This window comes from Schistocerca gregaria, chromosome 1 (assembly GCF_023897955.1).
Source record: "Schistocerca gregaria isolate iqSchGreg1 chromosome 1, iqSchGreg1.2, whole genome shotgun sequence".
In the NCBI taxonomy this organism is placed as follows: domain Eukaryota; kingdom Metazoa; phylum Arthropoda; class Insecta; order Orthoptera; family Acrididae; genus Schistocerca; species Schistocerca gregaria.
Window position 1 is genome coordinate 827,329,166 of NC_064920.1, and position 13,254 is coordinate 827,342,419.

The 13,254-nt window shown below is 41.6% G+C and overlaps 1 protein-coding gene across 5 annotated transcripts in view; it reads right to left on the reverse strand.

Moving 5' to 3' along the window:
* Window positions 1-4,806: 4,806 nt before the first annotated feature.
* Window positions 4,807-13,254, reverse strand: part of LOC126271856 (proton-coupled folate transporter-like) — a 247,947-nt gene continuing 239,499 nt past the window's right edge. For 2 of the 5 annotated variants that reach the window (XM_049974203.1, XM_049974211.1), the window contains exons 10-11: window positions 7,263-7,419; window positions 4,807-5,150 (exon numbers count right to left, since the gene is read on the reverse strand). In XM_049974203.1, coding sequence (XP_049830160.1) covers window positions 5,069-5,150; window positions 7,263-7,419 — 239 coding nt within the window. In that variant the 3' untranslated portion in view covers window positions 4,807-5,068. Of the gene's footprint in view, window positions 5,151-7,262; window positions 7,420-7,609; window positions 7,694-10,588; window positions 10,727-12,299; window positions 12,402-13,254 lie in introns of all 5 variants that reach the window. The other 3 variants (XM_049974237.1, XM_049974229.1, XM_049974220.1) reach the window with 3 other exon arrangements.

The following is a 13,254-nucleotide window of genomic DNA, read 5'->3' on the forward strand; positions in this document are numbered from 1 at the left end:
GTCGTAAATATTTCGGTAAGAAAGTTAAGTGACCACCTTCACATAATGCGTCATGGGCACCCTGCTGAGCAACAGTCGCCTGGAAAAAAGCCATTAGTGTGTGCCTTTCAGAGGCACAGGTGGGGAAAAAAAATAAGAGGCCATTATCCTCACTATTGACATTCCTTTGTAGAAAGCATCGTAAATACCGCACCCTCAAACTTGAAAACATGATTACACTGTAGAGTTCTTAATTTATGATATTTACTGAAATGAAACGATGAGAAACATTTTATATCTATTGTCTTTCTAGCTGAGAGATTGCTCATTTTGTTTAATATTCAGTTTCTATCTGCACTGCAGCATTGGTTAAAATAAAATTTAATAGATGTACTAATATCACTATTTTCTGTCTACAGACCCAGTAAAGAATCATTTTATGATTTACTTTCTTGGAAAAGAGAGCACAAATAGACATTTCCCTTCACGGGAATTGCAAAAATAATTTTTTAACGATTTGGTAACTTATCTGCTAGCGTATGTTCTCGTGATGCATCACTCTAGTGTTAAGATGTGACATAGGTATTAAACATTTTTACGGTAATATTTTTTCTGCTTCAGCTTTGTCATGTTTAGATATAAATTATTACATTTATTGCTGCTCGCTATGCTTACTTGCATTTTTTTTTGTCATTGCTGTTTGTATTAATTGTTTTGTGCTGCTGCTGCTGCTGCCTTGTCCCTTAGTTAAGCATCTGAGCTCAGTAGATTTAAGTTAGCTTAAGAGAGGGTAGCCTATATAAGAGAATGAGTTGTGATGAATTTGAAGAAATGCACTGAAAGGTGCACAGAAAGCAGGTATAGATAAGACTTTTTGGAAATAATGAAGAACGAAGGGAGATCTCCGAGAAGTAAAGAAAGTTTTGTTTGCAAAATACTGCAGTAAAACAAACCCTGCCCTTTCCTTGTGTTATCCCACTATGTGTTTGTTTACCCTTGTGTATTTATGTTCTTCCTGTCTTTATATGTTTATCTGATAAGACTTATGTTGCAGAATTTTTCTAATACTAAGCTACATTCACTATGATGAGGAATACTGTTATCCTCAAATATAATTTGAATTAATAACATGTTATTTACTTTGTAAAGATGTTTACACATTATTTATTCTGTTTTGTTCTAATGCTCATGTGTGAAGTTGATGTTTCAAAAGTTATTCTGATCTTTTATGTATGTACTTATGTTGTAATTTTTGTAACACTGATGTATTTGCTATTTCGATTCTTTTGTAAAGCCTGTACTACTACAAATGTTATCTGTATTGTTATGTTCTTTAATTATATATTTTGTACCTTTGTTATTGTATTCTTATGTTATAAAATTGTAATTGACACCAGTTCATCAAATTAAGTAACTTGTAAGTTACATTTCACTGCACACGTTTCTGTTGGTCATAGTATATGGACAATATGTGAGAAGTAGGGGCTGATAGTGTTTGCACATGTGTTAATAATTCAGTAAGGGACTGGATAACAGCATTGCTGGTTGTAAGGACATTTCAAAAACAATTTTTGTGAGTGCACAAGTGGTGGTTATGGACTTGCTATATTATCCGCAAGACTCTTCAATGGTGATTGTGCGCCTGCACAGTCAAACAGATGGCTGCTGGCCATCTCTACAAGGACTACATTGGGTCTACACCTTTGATGACCCACCAATACCATTATTTCTACAAGGACTGCAGTGGGTCTGCATCTCTGGTGGCCCACCAATAGTAATCTCTACCAGGACTACAGTGGGTCTGCTCTGTGATGACCTACCTACCGATAATCTTCAACGTCGACTAACTCTGCTGTGGCCTATTACCTGTCTGCATGTCAAGAGTCAGCACTGTCTTTCGTTGGAAGGACAACACTACTTCTTCAAGACTGCTTAGAAATCCACTACTTCCAAGTGCAATTTCTTTTATTGCTCAGACTTTGAAAAAAACAAAAAAAAAACACTGCAATTTTACTATGATGAACGATCAGGACTGTCTTCATGGACTGTGAGAGAATTTTAGCTTTTGACCAACATTGTATCGATAAGTGTGTGCATTTCATTTCTTTGTTATTGTAATTATGAAAAAAAATTTCAAATCTATATTGGCCATGGCCCAAAACAATTTGTAAATTTTTTTGTGGGGAGCATGAGGGCTATGTAAGTAGGCTGTTTACATTTTCTTATTGGTAACGCCACGTAGCGCTCTGTATGAAAAATCACTGGCTGTGCTGTGCGCAGTCTGTGGCTAGTTTGCATTATTGTCTGCCATTGTAGTGTCGGGCAGCGGCAGCTGGATGCTAACAGCGCGTAGCGTTGCGCAGTTGGAGGTGAGCCGCCAGCAGTGGTGGACGTGGGGAGAGAGATGGCGGAGTTTTGTAATTTGAAAGACTGGATGTCATGAACTATCATATATATTTTGACTATTAAGGTAAATACACTGTTTGTTCTCTATTAAAATCTTTCATTTGCTAACTATACCTATCAGTAGTTAGTGCCTTCCGTAGTTTGAATTTTTTATTTAGCTGGCAGTAGTGGTGCTCGCTGTATTGCAGTAGTTCGAGTAACGAAGATTTTTGTGAGGTAAGTGATTTGTGAAAGGTATAGGTTAATGTTAGTCAGGGCCATTCTTTTGTAGGGATTTTTGAAAGTCAGATTGCGTTGCGCTAAAAAATATCGTGTGTCAGTTTAAGCACATTCGTGTATAATTGTTCAAAGAGGACGTTTCACATAGACCAGTCACGTTTCACTCTACACCTTCTCGTTAATGTAGCCCTACAAAAAAGGAGACGCATATCTTCAGATCCGGAGAATATGGAGGCCAATTTAGGCCCATTCCAGTGGCCTCTGGGTACCGCAGAGCCGAAATGCGATCCCCAAAGTGTTCCTCCAGGACAAAAACACTATCCTGTTTCTATGTGGTCGAACTTCACCTTGCATGAACCCCACCTGGTGGAAATCGGACACTTTGGATAATGGGATGAAATCATCTTCCAAAACCTTCACGGACATTTCGGTTGTCACCGTGTCAGCAATGTCTCACCGACTATTTCGTGACTGGACATTGCACACCACACAGTCACCCGTTGAGGGTGGAGAGACTACTAGATCACGAAATGCGGATTCTCAGTGCGCAAATGCTCTAGTTTTGCTGATTGACGACCCCATCTAAATGAAAGTGGGCTTGCTATACGGATATGCATGCCAATTCCCATCATACCTCAAAGCCAACCGTGCATTTGGAATGTCTTAATGTAAACCGTTCAGAAGTTATGACTATTTTATTTCATGTAGTTATATTGTCACCCTGTATATTCCTAACAAGAGTTGTGTATGTCACATGAATATGTGATTTACAATTCATTAGGATCCGAATAGCTTTATGCGGTCGTTTCACTGTACACCTGGCCTTTCAATGTGAAAATTATGAAACTTAGTGGAAGCAGAGGGATTCACAAAGTCGTCACATTGGCATAATGTTGTAAGATACGTGAAGGAAGTAATAATGAAAGCGTGGGAGAATGAATGTGTAGAGGAAAATGACAATGAACAACGACTATCTCAGTAAATTCTAACAGCAGTTCCAACGACGAATTAGGTGACAGTGGAAGTGATTGAGATATACGTGGCGTGCATACGTTAACGGTATAATGTGTCACCAAGAATTCAGTTGTGTTCACCTCCTACATTTTTCTGCGCTTATTTAGTTTATTACTTATTTTGAGACATGTTCGTTAGTGAACGTTGCTTTTAGTGGTGTTGGTCGCTTACAACAAGTATTCCGATATCTTAAGGCATCACCATCGCTACTCCACCATTACCTACAAAGATGTTGGGAACAATCGCTTAGTGGGGTACTTGTCTATTTTCTGGAGTGTGTGCAAGTATCAGTCGCATGAGCGCTTTGGCATGTTCCGAAAGAACCGACAACGCCGTTTTCTACCACTACCATCCGTCAGTCACAAATTAATTTTAATCGGAGTACATCAGTCACATTTTTTTCGAAAATTATACAACACTGCCTACTGTAAAGACAACTATAAACTTGAACTTCAAGGAATACTGCGGGGCAACAATATGAAGCATAAACAGATTGAAGCTAAGGTTGGTTTGGAAATAATTAGATATTGGTACTCAAAAAAAGGGTGAATCATTGCAGTGTATATTAAATCTCAGTTTAATTAATGCACGGACCCACGATGATTCAGTTCTGTATATTATGGATGAAGTGGAAGTTGGAATGTGAATGCGTATTTATTTGTCTCCTGAGTCGTGTTGCCGTTTTTCCTTTTATCGGGTGATTTATATTTGGTCGGACTTTAGTACTGGAAAATCATGAAGATTCGAGTGAAGTTAGCGTTTTCACATTTTACATTTCCAGGTGGTACGTTATCTTCTAAAATTTTCATACCCTCCGTGAGAGATATCGTTCCGAGAATGTAGGATCGTAACTTGCTGTAATTGTTGATTAAGTTAAAAATGGTTCAAATGGCTCTGAGCACAATGGAACTTAAATTCTGAGGTCATCGGTCCCCTAGAACTTAGAACTACTTAAACCTAACTAACCTAAGGACATCACACACATACATGCCCGAGGCAGGATTCGAACCTGCGACTGCAGCGGTCGCGCTGTTCCAGACTGAATCGACTAGACCCGCTCAGCCACACCGGCCGGCGATTAAGTTAAAGATAGTTGCTTTCTGTACAAATGTTTATTTCATAAATTCTAAAATAAATAATCTTTCACTTATACAGAAAGTAAGGAATTACAATGTTTTATTGGTACATCAGAATAAATTCTGTAAGTAATGAAAACACGCAGCAATTATCTCCAGCTCTTCCACGACGCGCTCATTAGTTCTTCTATGCAGCATTGTAGTGAACCCACAACTCGGATTATAAAAGCGGTCATTTCGTCGCTGCGCGATTTCTTGACAAGACGATCCGCCTGCCACTTTACTGCTATTCCTTCAGGGCTAACGAGCCGTGCGGCAGTTGAGATTCGATGAGATGATGACAAGACAAGTTTGAAGGTGCAGCCTGTGGCGTCTTAGGCCGACGGTGGTAAAGCCCTCTGTTTCCGTTGCTCATTCTCTTCTCTTACGGCCCCTCGATTGAGGTAACACGCAACCCTGTAACAAGCAGTCACAGTGATTCATATAGATACTACTGTTTTGCCGACATTCTACATGTGTCTTCAGGCACTAAACGAAATTTGTCGTCAAGGGAAATCACTTTTCCAGCTGCTCGTAATAGTTCATGTGCCTAAGTATCAGTAGGTTAAACGTGAAAGCAACAAATAACAAAGTAGGTTTAAATTTTGGTCATTTTGTCATCTAGTTATACTTGGGGAGAGGACGATATGTAATAATATAAGCTGTCATGAATAACGCCGAAATTGATTTCTCCAATATTAGCTTACTACCTGATTATTTATTTTCCATATTATTTAGATATATCTAGCTGTACATATGAATGTATATATGAATGTATCTAAGCGAGTGTTTATGTTCCCTATGTCCTCCTAAACCAGTGGATGGATTCCAAGCAAATTCATAAACACAACACTTATTGCCTGTAAATAATTACTTTGTGTTAAAAACCATCTGACAACGGCCTTGCCGCAGTGGTAACACCTGTTCCCGACAGACCACTGAGCTGTTGGGCTGGGTTAGCACTTGGATGGGTGGCCATCCGGTCTGCCGAGCGCTGTTGGCAAGCGGGGTGCACTCGGCCCTTGTGAGGCAAACTGAGGAACTACTTGACTGAGAAGTAGCGACTCCGGTCTCGTAAACTTACATAGGGCTGGGAGAGCGGCGTGCGGACCACATGCCCCTCCATATCCGCATCCAGTGACGCCTTTGGGCTGGGGATGACACGGCGGCCGGTCGGTACCGTTGGGCCTTCCAAGGCCTCTTCATATGGAGTTAGTTAGTTAAGAAGCACCTAGATCCCACTGGGATTGTGATGACTTTGGAGGTGAACAGAAAGAGGAAGGACAAGAAGATTGACTGTAACAGGGGTGGTGGTGGGGAGATATTGAGAGTTGAGAGAAGAAGGTGGACAGGAAAAGTGGGGATAGGGAGATGGACAGAGAGAGGATTGAGATGTGGACGGAGAGAGGAGGAAGGAGGAGATGAGTGTAATATAAGTGAGACGCACGTACGTGAGCGAGGCAGCGTGTGAAAAGCTAGTACCTTATAAAAATGTATGTATGTACGGTTGGCTCCTCCTTCTAAACCACTGGATCGGCTTCGGCTAAACTTAATGTCTGCAAAAAAAGCGCAGCCGAGGTAAGAACCACCTGCCTCTCATAGCGGTAGGGTCAGATGAAAAGGACGGAGGGTGCTATAGAAAGATAACTAAGGAAGACAACCAAATTTTGTATCTATACGACGTGTAAATTATTTTTATAGAAACACTGTGAGTGTAATATATCCCTACCATCCACAAATGTGGAGAACAAAAGTAGTGTCAAAATATAAATATATGTAAATACTATAGCATAACAGCGCGTTTTAGTATCGAATCGATAATTTTCGGAGTCACTTGGCTTATTAGTGACATCTTGATGACGTTCCACCTCTTGGGTGAGAGGGTGTGGGACGGGGTGTGGTGCGAACAAAGTCAGTGACATGTTAGCATATCTCTGTAACACCTATACCAAATCTGGTACATGTATCACTTGCACAGGAAAGAAAAAATTACTGACACCCCTATGGGTACGAGCAGGAGCGAAATGACTGGCACAAAAGCATAACTCACGAAGGCATGGAACAGTTTCTGCTAAATTTAGTATATAAATTATTCATTGTATGTATAAAAAATACTATGGGAATAAGATACCACTACTTCCTCTAGGGATACGTGTTGGGATGAGATGGACTGACACATAAAAATAGTTCTTGCTGCTCTTACATGACTTGGAATGCCTAAAACTACGGAAATCCATCTGTCTCTTGCAAGTATTGTTCAGTGCGTCAACCAGGTCGCAAGAATGAGCACTGTAGGAAGCCAATAAATTTGTCAGGTCGAAGATCATGCCACACGGTACAATACCTCAGACCCGTTTAACTCCCATGGTGTAAAACAACAAAGCATCAAATACTTGCCCACGTGAAATATACGTGACAGATGAATACGCGGGTGTAGTAGCTAATAAAACTTTGAGCTTCAGTAAAAATTACTACTGACCGTTGCAGATGCTGCCTGTTGAAGGAAATTAATAGTACAGCAGTACTCACAGCAGCAGGATGAGATCGAGCACCAGGATACCGACGGAGACGAAGTAGTAAGCGCCAGGGAGTGTGGCGACGGTGGCCTCGTAGACTTGTCCGTAAATGAAGGATCCCAGCAGCGGCGCTATCGCTTCTAGAGTCATCACCAATGCGAACACCTGACCTGCGCACGATAGACGAACACCTCGTCATTGAGAACTAAGCAGCCAGATACTCACATGAAATGGCAGTCAGTTTTCTCTTGAGCACATAACGTGTATTTGTTTGTCCTAACTCTTATAAAAAGTTGACAAAATATTTTACGAGAAATTGAAATAATAAAATACATAACAAAAAACCATAAACAGGCTTACCTATCTCGTCCATCGTCACCAGCCTCACCAACATAGTTCTGGCCAGGACCCACACCATTCCACCAAAACAGCTGACAGCACCACCTGCAAATATACAATATTTTGTTTCTTCACTCAGATAGTGACGGTGCTACTTTGGATGGAAGTATGGGAGAGGATAGCGGCAACATAAACCAACCAATCGGGCCTCGGCTATTTTCTTCTCTGACATTTGTCCCATCGGCTGGGTTTTTCATTGTAAGAATCATTCTAATATCACATGTTCCGGGAGTTCAATGTTGTGTATGTGGGCTATGACCTCCTCTCCACATACAAACACCGCTACGTGCATCGCACTGATACGTGAATCGCTATCTGTGGATTGTGGTTCTTCCGCCTTTCCACTGTGGTGACTGACCAGAGAGAGAACCGTGCTTTACCATCAGCAGCGTCATATTATCTCATTTCTCTGTGAAATGAGACACACCGTGAGTGAACTCATACAAAACATACAGACTTAACGTGCTTCTCACTTAACAACAAGGCAGTTCACATCCATATCAAGATTAGTTAGAGCAACGTTGGTACTAGGAATCGGGATAAGTAAATGAAAATGTTTTGAATCAGTTGTTACGATAAAGTCGAGATATGAAATTGGGATGATACATTAATTACAAATGAAAATATATGTACCGCTAATGACAATGTTTTTGAATAATACATACACTAACAAGTATTGGACACATGGTTTGATGCAACTCTCACGCTGGTCTATCACGTACGAACCCCTCCGTCTCTACATAACTTCTGTACCCTACATACATTTGAACCTGCTATCTGTAGCCAAGCCTTGGCCCCGATCTACAACTCACCCCCCTCCCCTCCCCACCCGATCCACACACTATCATCAGCAATTTGGCGATTCCTTGATTCCTCATTACTTTTTCAGTCATATGATCCCATCTTTTAGTCACGTTGCACCGCAAATTTCTTTTCAATCAGTTCAGTAGCTCTAGTAGCTTTACTTAATGAGCCACTCATTATACCTTCATTGCAATTGGGTCAGTTCATCGGCCCATTATGGCGCCATCTTTCAAGTGAGCGTACGCATTCAGCAGAAAGGATATTGCAACAGAAGACTAAAGGAAGCGAAACAAGCATTTCCAGTAGCTTGTAAGAAATGTTGCAAGAATCTCAGTCTCTTTCGCAGGAGCGGATAGAGAAGAATTGACACATAAGTTAACAGCCTGTTAAGTGAATATAGCAAAATAAGGAGGTTACATTCGGTCATTACGAAATTAACCTCACGTCATACTCTCATGCCAGCTCCCTTTAAATACCCCAGCTCTCCAGCTCATGTGATAAGTTGACCATTGGGACCGATTACATTCATAGTAATAGCACTCGATTCCATGGCTACAATACAATAGTGAATTTACGTCCTAGGTACTCCAGCACACTCCAGCAACTAGTCGAAGTTGTGCTCGAGCTGATGGCCTTCACGTGATGAACTTCATGCTGCTCGCCACCTACCATCTACGGTTGGAGAAAGTGACTATCTTTCGACAAGAATACATCACAGGGGGCTGCCAGCACTGAACTTCAATGCGGGACAAGAAACAGGGCCTCTCGGGGTCGACATTCCAACACTCATGTTCTCTGGGTGCTGAAACCTAGCAGGAGTAGGGGGGAGATCAATTGACCATAGAACTACGGTACGATGTCCATCGCGAATGGGTCATCAACGGTCATCGTAGAATTTGGAGAGGGGCCAATGACACTCCAGCAGCCAGCCTGAGACCGTTTTGCGCTGGGCAATGGCCTCGCCTGCTCGCGGCAGCTCACTACCTGGGCTCACGCAACTTCACCTGGGCGTGCAAAAGCGGCGCTGAGTGGACAGACGTCAGCTGGAATCCAACACGTAGCTGATGAGCAACAGCAGAGGCTGGTGCGGAAGGGCGACGACTTGTCAACAACGAGAATAAATGGTTGAACTCTGTTTTCTTTTTGAGTCATCAGTCTTGTGACTGATTTGATGTGACCCGCCACGAATTCATCTCCTGCGCTAACCTTTTCATCTCAGAGAGGCAGTTGTAAACTACATCTTCAATTATTGGCTAAATTAATTCTTATCTCTGTCTCCCTCAACAGTATGTACTTTCTACAGCTCTCCAGTACCAAGGAAGTTATCTCCTGATGGCTCAACAGGCTTCGTCCGTTCTTCTTGTCCGTGTTTTCTATACGTTTCTTTCCTCGCCGATTCTGTGGAGAACGTCATCATTCCGTACCTTATCAATTTACCAGATTTTTACAATTCTTCTGTAGCACCATCATTCAAAGGCTTCGATGCTAGTCTATTCAAATTTCCGCACAGTCTATGTTTCACAAACTACAATTCTGTGCTCCAAATAAACATTCGTAGAAATTTCTTCCTCAACTTAAGACTACTGGCTTCTCTAGGATAGTAGTCCCCTTTTCGACAGTGCTATTCTGCTTTCTATGTCCTCCTTGCTCGATCTACACGGATTTTCTTGCTGCCTAGGTAGCAGAATTTCTTAACTTCATCTACTTCGTGATTCCCAATTCTGATGTTACGTTTCTCGCTGTCTTCCTCTATTAGTTTTCATTATTTTCATCTTCATTTGATTTTACTGTAATAACTTCTCAGTAGCGTCGTTTTGCTTCACAGGTTCCAAACAGATATCCTGACTTCACAGAGAGGTGTCTCCTCTAGGCCTTCTATATTTAGACTTACACTGTACGTTTTTGGTAATGCTGCCTGTACAAGCAAAAATGTCACCGGAAACTGAAAGGTATTTTGCTTCAGAAACAACAGTCGTTAAACGTAGGTGACATCGCGCATGACTGTTATGTCATTGGATCCCAGAAAATCCTCGGTATAATGTTTTAAGAGCTATCGGATATTAACGGTGCATTAAAAAAGAGAACTAGAGGCCAGTACCCTTACGTATACGAGCATGCTGTCATCCGTTTACTCACCTATATACATAAACCTCCAGTCTGGAGCTATGGCGTACAGGATGCTGCCGACGATCTTGCAGCCGCAAGTAATGACAGCTATCCACGCGTCGTGCAGTCGCAGCCAGCGCACGAACACCAGGACTCCAATCAGGGTGCCTGTAAAGCACGTCTCCTCAGGTCATTGTCTTCTCTCTCACTGTCACGAAGCGTCTAATCTGGGGTCTCTCCTGGTGTCTAATCTCACCGAAAAGGCTCCTCACCCGTATTCTTTTGCAAGCCAGTTCTGAGTCATGTGATTAAGTACAAAATTACAGATACTAATCAACGTTTACGATTTTTGTCTTCAATTTATATGGAAGAGTGAATGGTAAAATCGTTTCTGTTTCAAATCAACCACAATTATTGCTTATACGTACTGCAATAGCACAAATGCTTGAAACTGCTGGTATTTGCTTTGATATTTAGATTTCAATATTTAGCGTTGCCGTATTTTCTGTGAATCGATTCTAAATAATTCACAACGAAAAAGTGTGATACTGAGATGGCATTGACAAGTGTCATATATCGGGCTCATGTGTACTGTTACCTACACTGGTGTCATAGTTTTGAAGAAGATGAGAAGAGTAAAAGCGAATTGGAATTTTCGAAAACTGGAATACAGACTCCCTCGTATCGTTTCATGTTTTATAGTGCAATGTGTTAATCCCACTGCACGGAATGTACCGGCAAGAATGGTCAGTATTCAGGGATATGTGAGGAAGGTTCAAAGGAGTCAAAAAAGGATATTGCGAGTCAGGGCTTGGCCAGAGCCTATTGGATGTTTCCAGAATGAAATTTACACTCTATAGCGTAACGTGCGCAGATATGAAAACTTGTGGTTAGATTAAGACTGTGTACAGGACCGAACTGGACCTAGGGAGCTTTACCTTTGGCGTGCACGCGCTCTACGAATGCGATATCGAAGCTCACCACACTGCTTTACTTCTGATAGTATCTCATCTCTCATCCTTAAACTCCAGCGAATCTTGCAAGACTAGTTCTCCTGGAAAAAAGAATGATGCGGTGACAGTTATAATTTGCCAGGAATTTTAGTTTCAGCGTACTCTCCACTGCATAGAGAAAATTTTATTCTGGACACATCTCCCAGGCTGTGGGTGAGCCATGCCCCTCAATATCCTTTTTTCTATGAGTGCTAGTCTTGCAAGTATCGCAGGAGAGAATCTGTGAACTTTTCAGATGCGGTACTGGCGGAAGCAAAGGTGTAAGAACGGGTCATCAGTCATGTTTGGACACTCAGTCGGTAAATCACTTGACAGCTAACAGCAAAGGTCCCGTATTCGAGATTCGGTCCCTCAAACAGTTTTAATCTGCTAGGGGTTTCATAAGAAACCTTGTCACTACTGAAGCTACAACTCATGCTCGATGTGCTGTTTCCATAAACTGTGCTACAAACAGTAATATTCAAATAATAAGGTACTGCTGAAGTTCAGTAAAGACACGAAATGCCAATTAGTTCTTAATAATTTGCTTAACCACAAGGGTTTGACATACTACCGTTGGTTGCAATGTCCCAAGTTTTTGCTACCGTCTTAGATCCTATAGGCTTATAGCCTATAGCAAAGTAAGTGATAGTAAAACTACTTAAGCCACAGTGCAAATAGAAACGTGTATACAAAATAAAATGTTAAAGGTTTTAAATGGAGTTGAATAGTTATTATGGACGACTTACCTAGGGCTGTGGTTCCGTTATTGTAAAAACCGTACAGCTGCGTGTCTGCTGGTCCCCACTTCAATATGTCGTTATAGAGATTGTAAGCGGGAATTGATTCACCTGCAAAACAAACAGCAAGTAGGGATTAGAGGCAGGAGAGATTTCGTGAACAGCCGAGATTACAAAATGTCACGCTTCTGCCTTGAACAGGACAACTCTACCACTGTTGAGGAGAAGGAAACACGCGAGCGGGCTCTTCGTTCCGTGGCCAGCGTAGATGCCCGCCAACACGAAAGCACCTAATTTAGTCGCAGCCGTCGCCCTACAGGCTGGAGTGTTACTGTCGTATAGGACTTGCTCTGCCCAACAAAAAAGCTAGAAACTGAGTACATATCCAGTGCTGGCCATTAAAACTGGTATACGGCGAAGGCATAAAACAAATATTTACTATTAAAAACAGGCTTGATCACGATTTATTTATCAAGGTGACCGGTTTCGACCACTACTGTGGTCATCTTCAGACCATTGAGTAGGAACCTCTTTCAGATGGAGAAGCACTACTAGTGATAAAGACTGTTTTAATAGTAAATATTTGTAAGACATTGATTACTGCCTCTCCCATAATGGATTCAAAAGTAATTCATAAAACAAATGATTAGCATTTCGGCGGAATGGCAAAAAATAGGTAGGAATAACGGCACCTAGTTTTTTGGAAGAGGAAAAATTGTGCAATAGATACGTCATTGAGATATCACAATTAATATTGTTTATGGGAAGACAGTGTTGTCCTTTGTGAAAGGTGGCGAATCGGGTCTATCGGGACTACAAGCTACCTTCCCACGATCCGGTTGCTAGCGTTGGTCGTGACCCTATAAAAGCAATGCTAATACTGAATCGACGGTTGCAGGAGAGCTACACTCAGCTCCATCCATGGTCTAAGGGTCCTACACAACTAGCGCCCGAAAGGACAGGC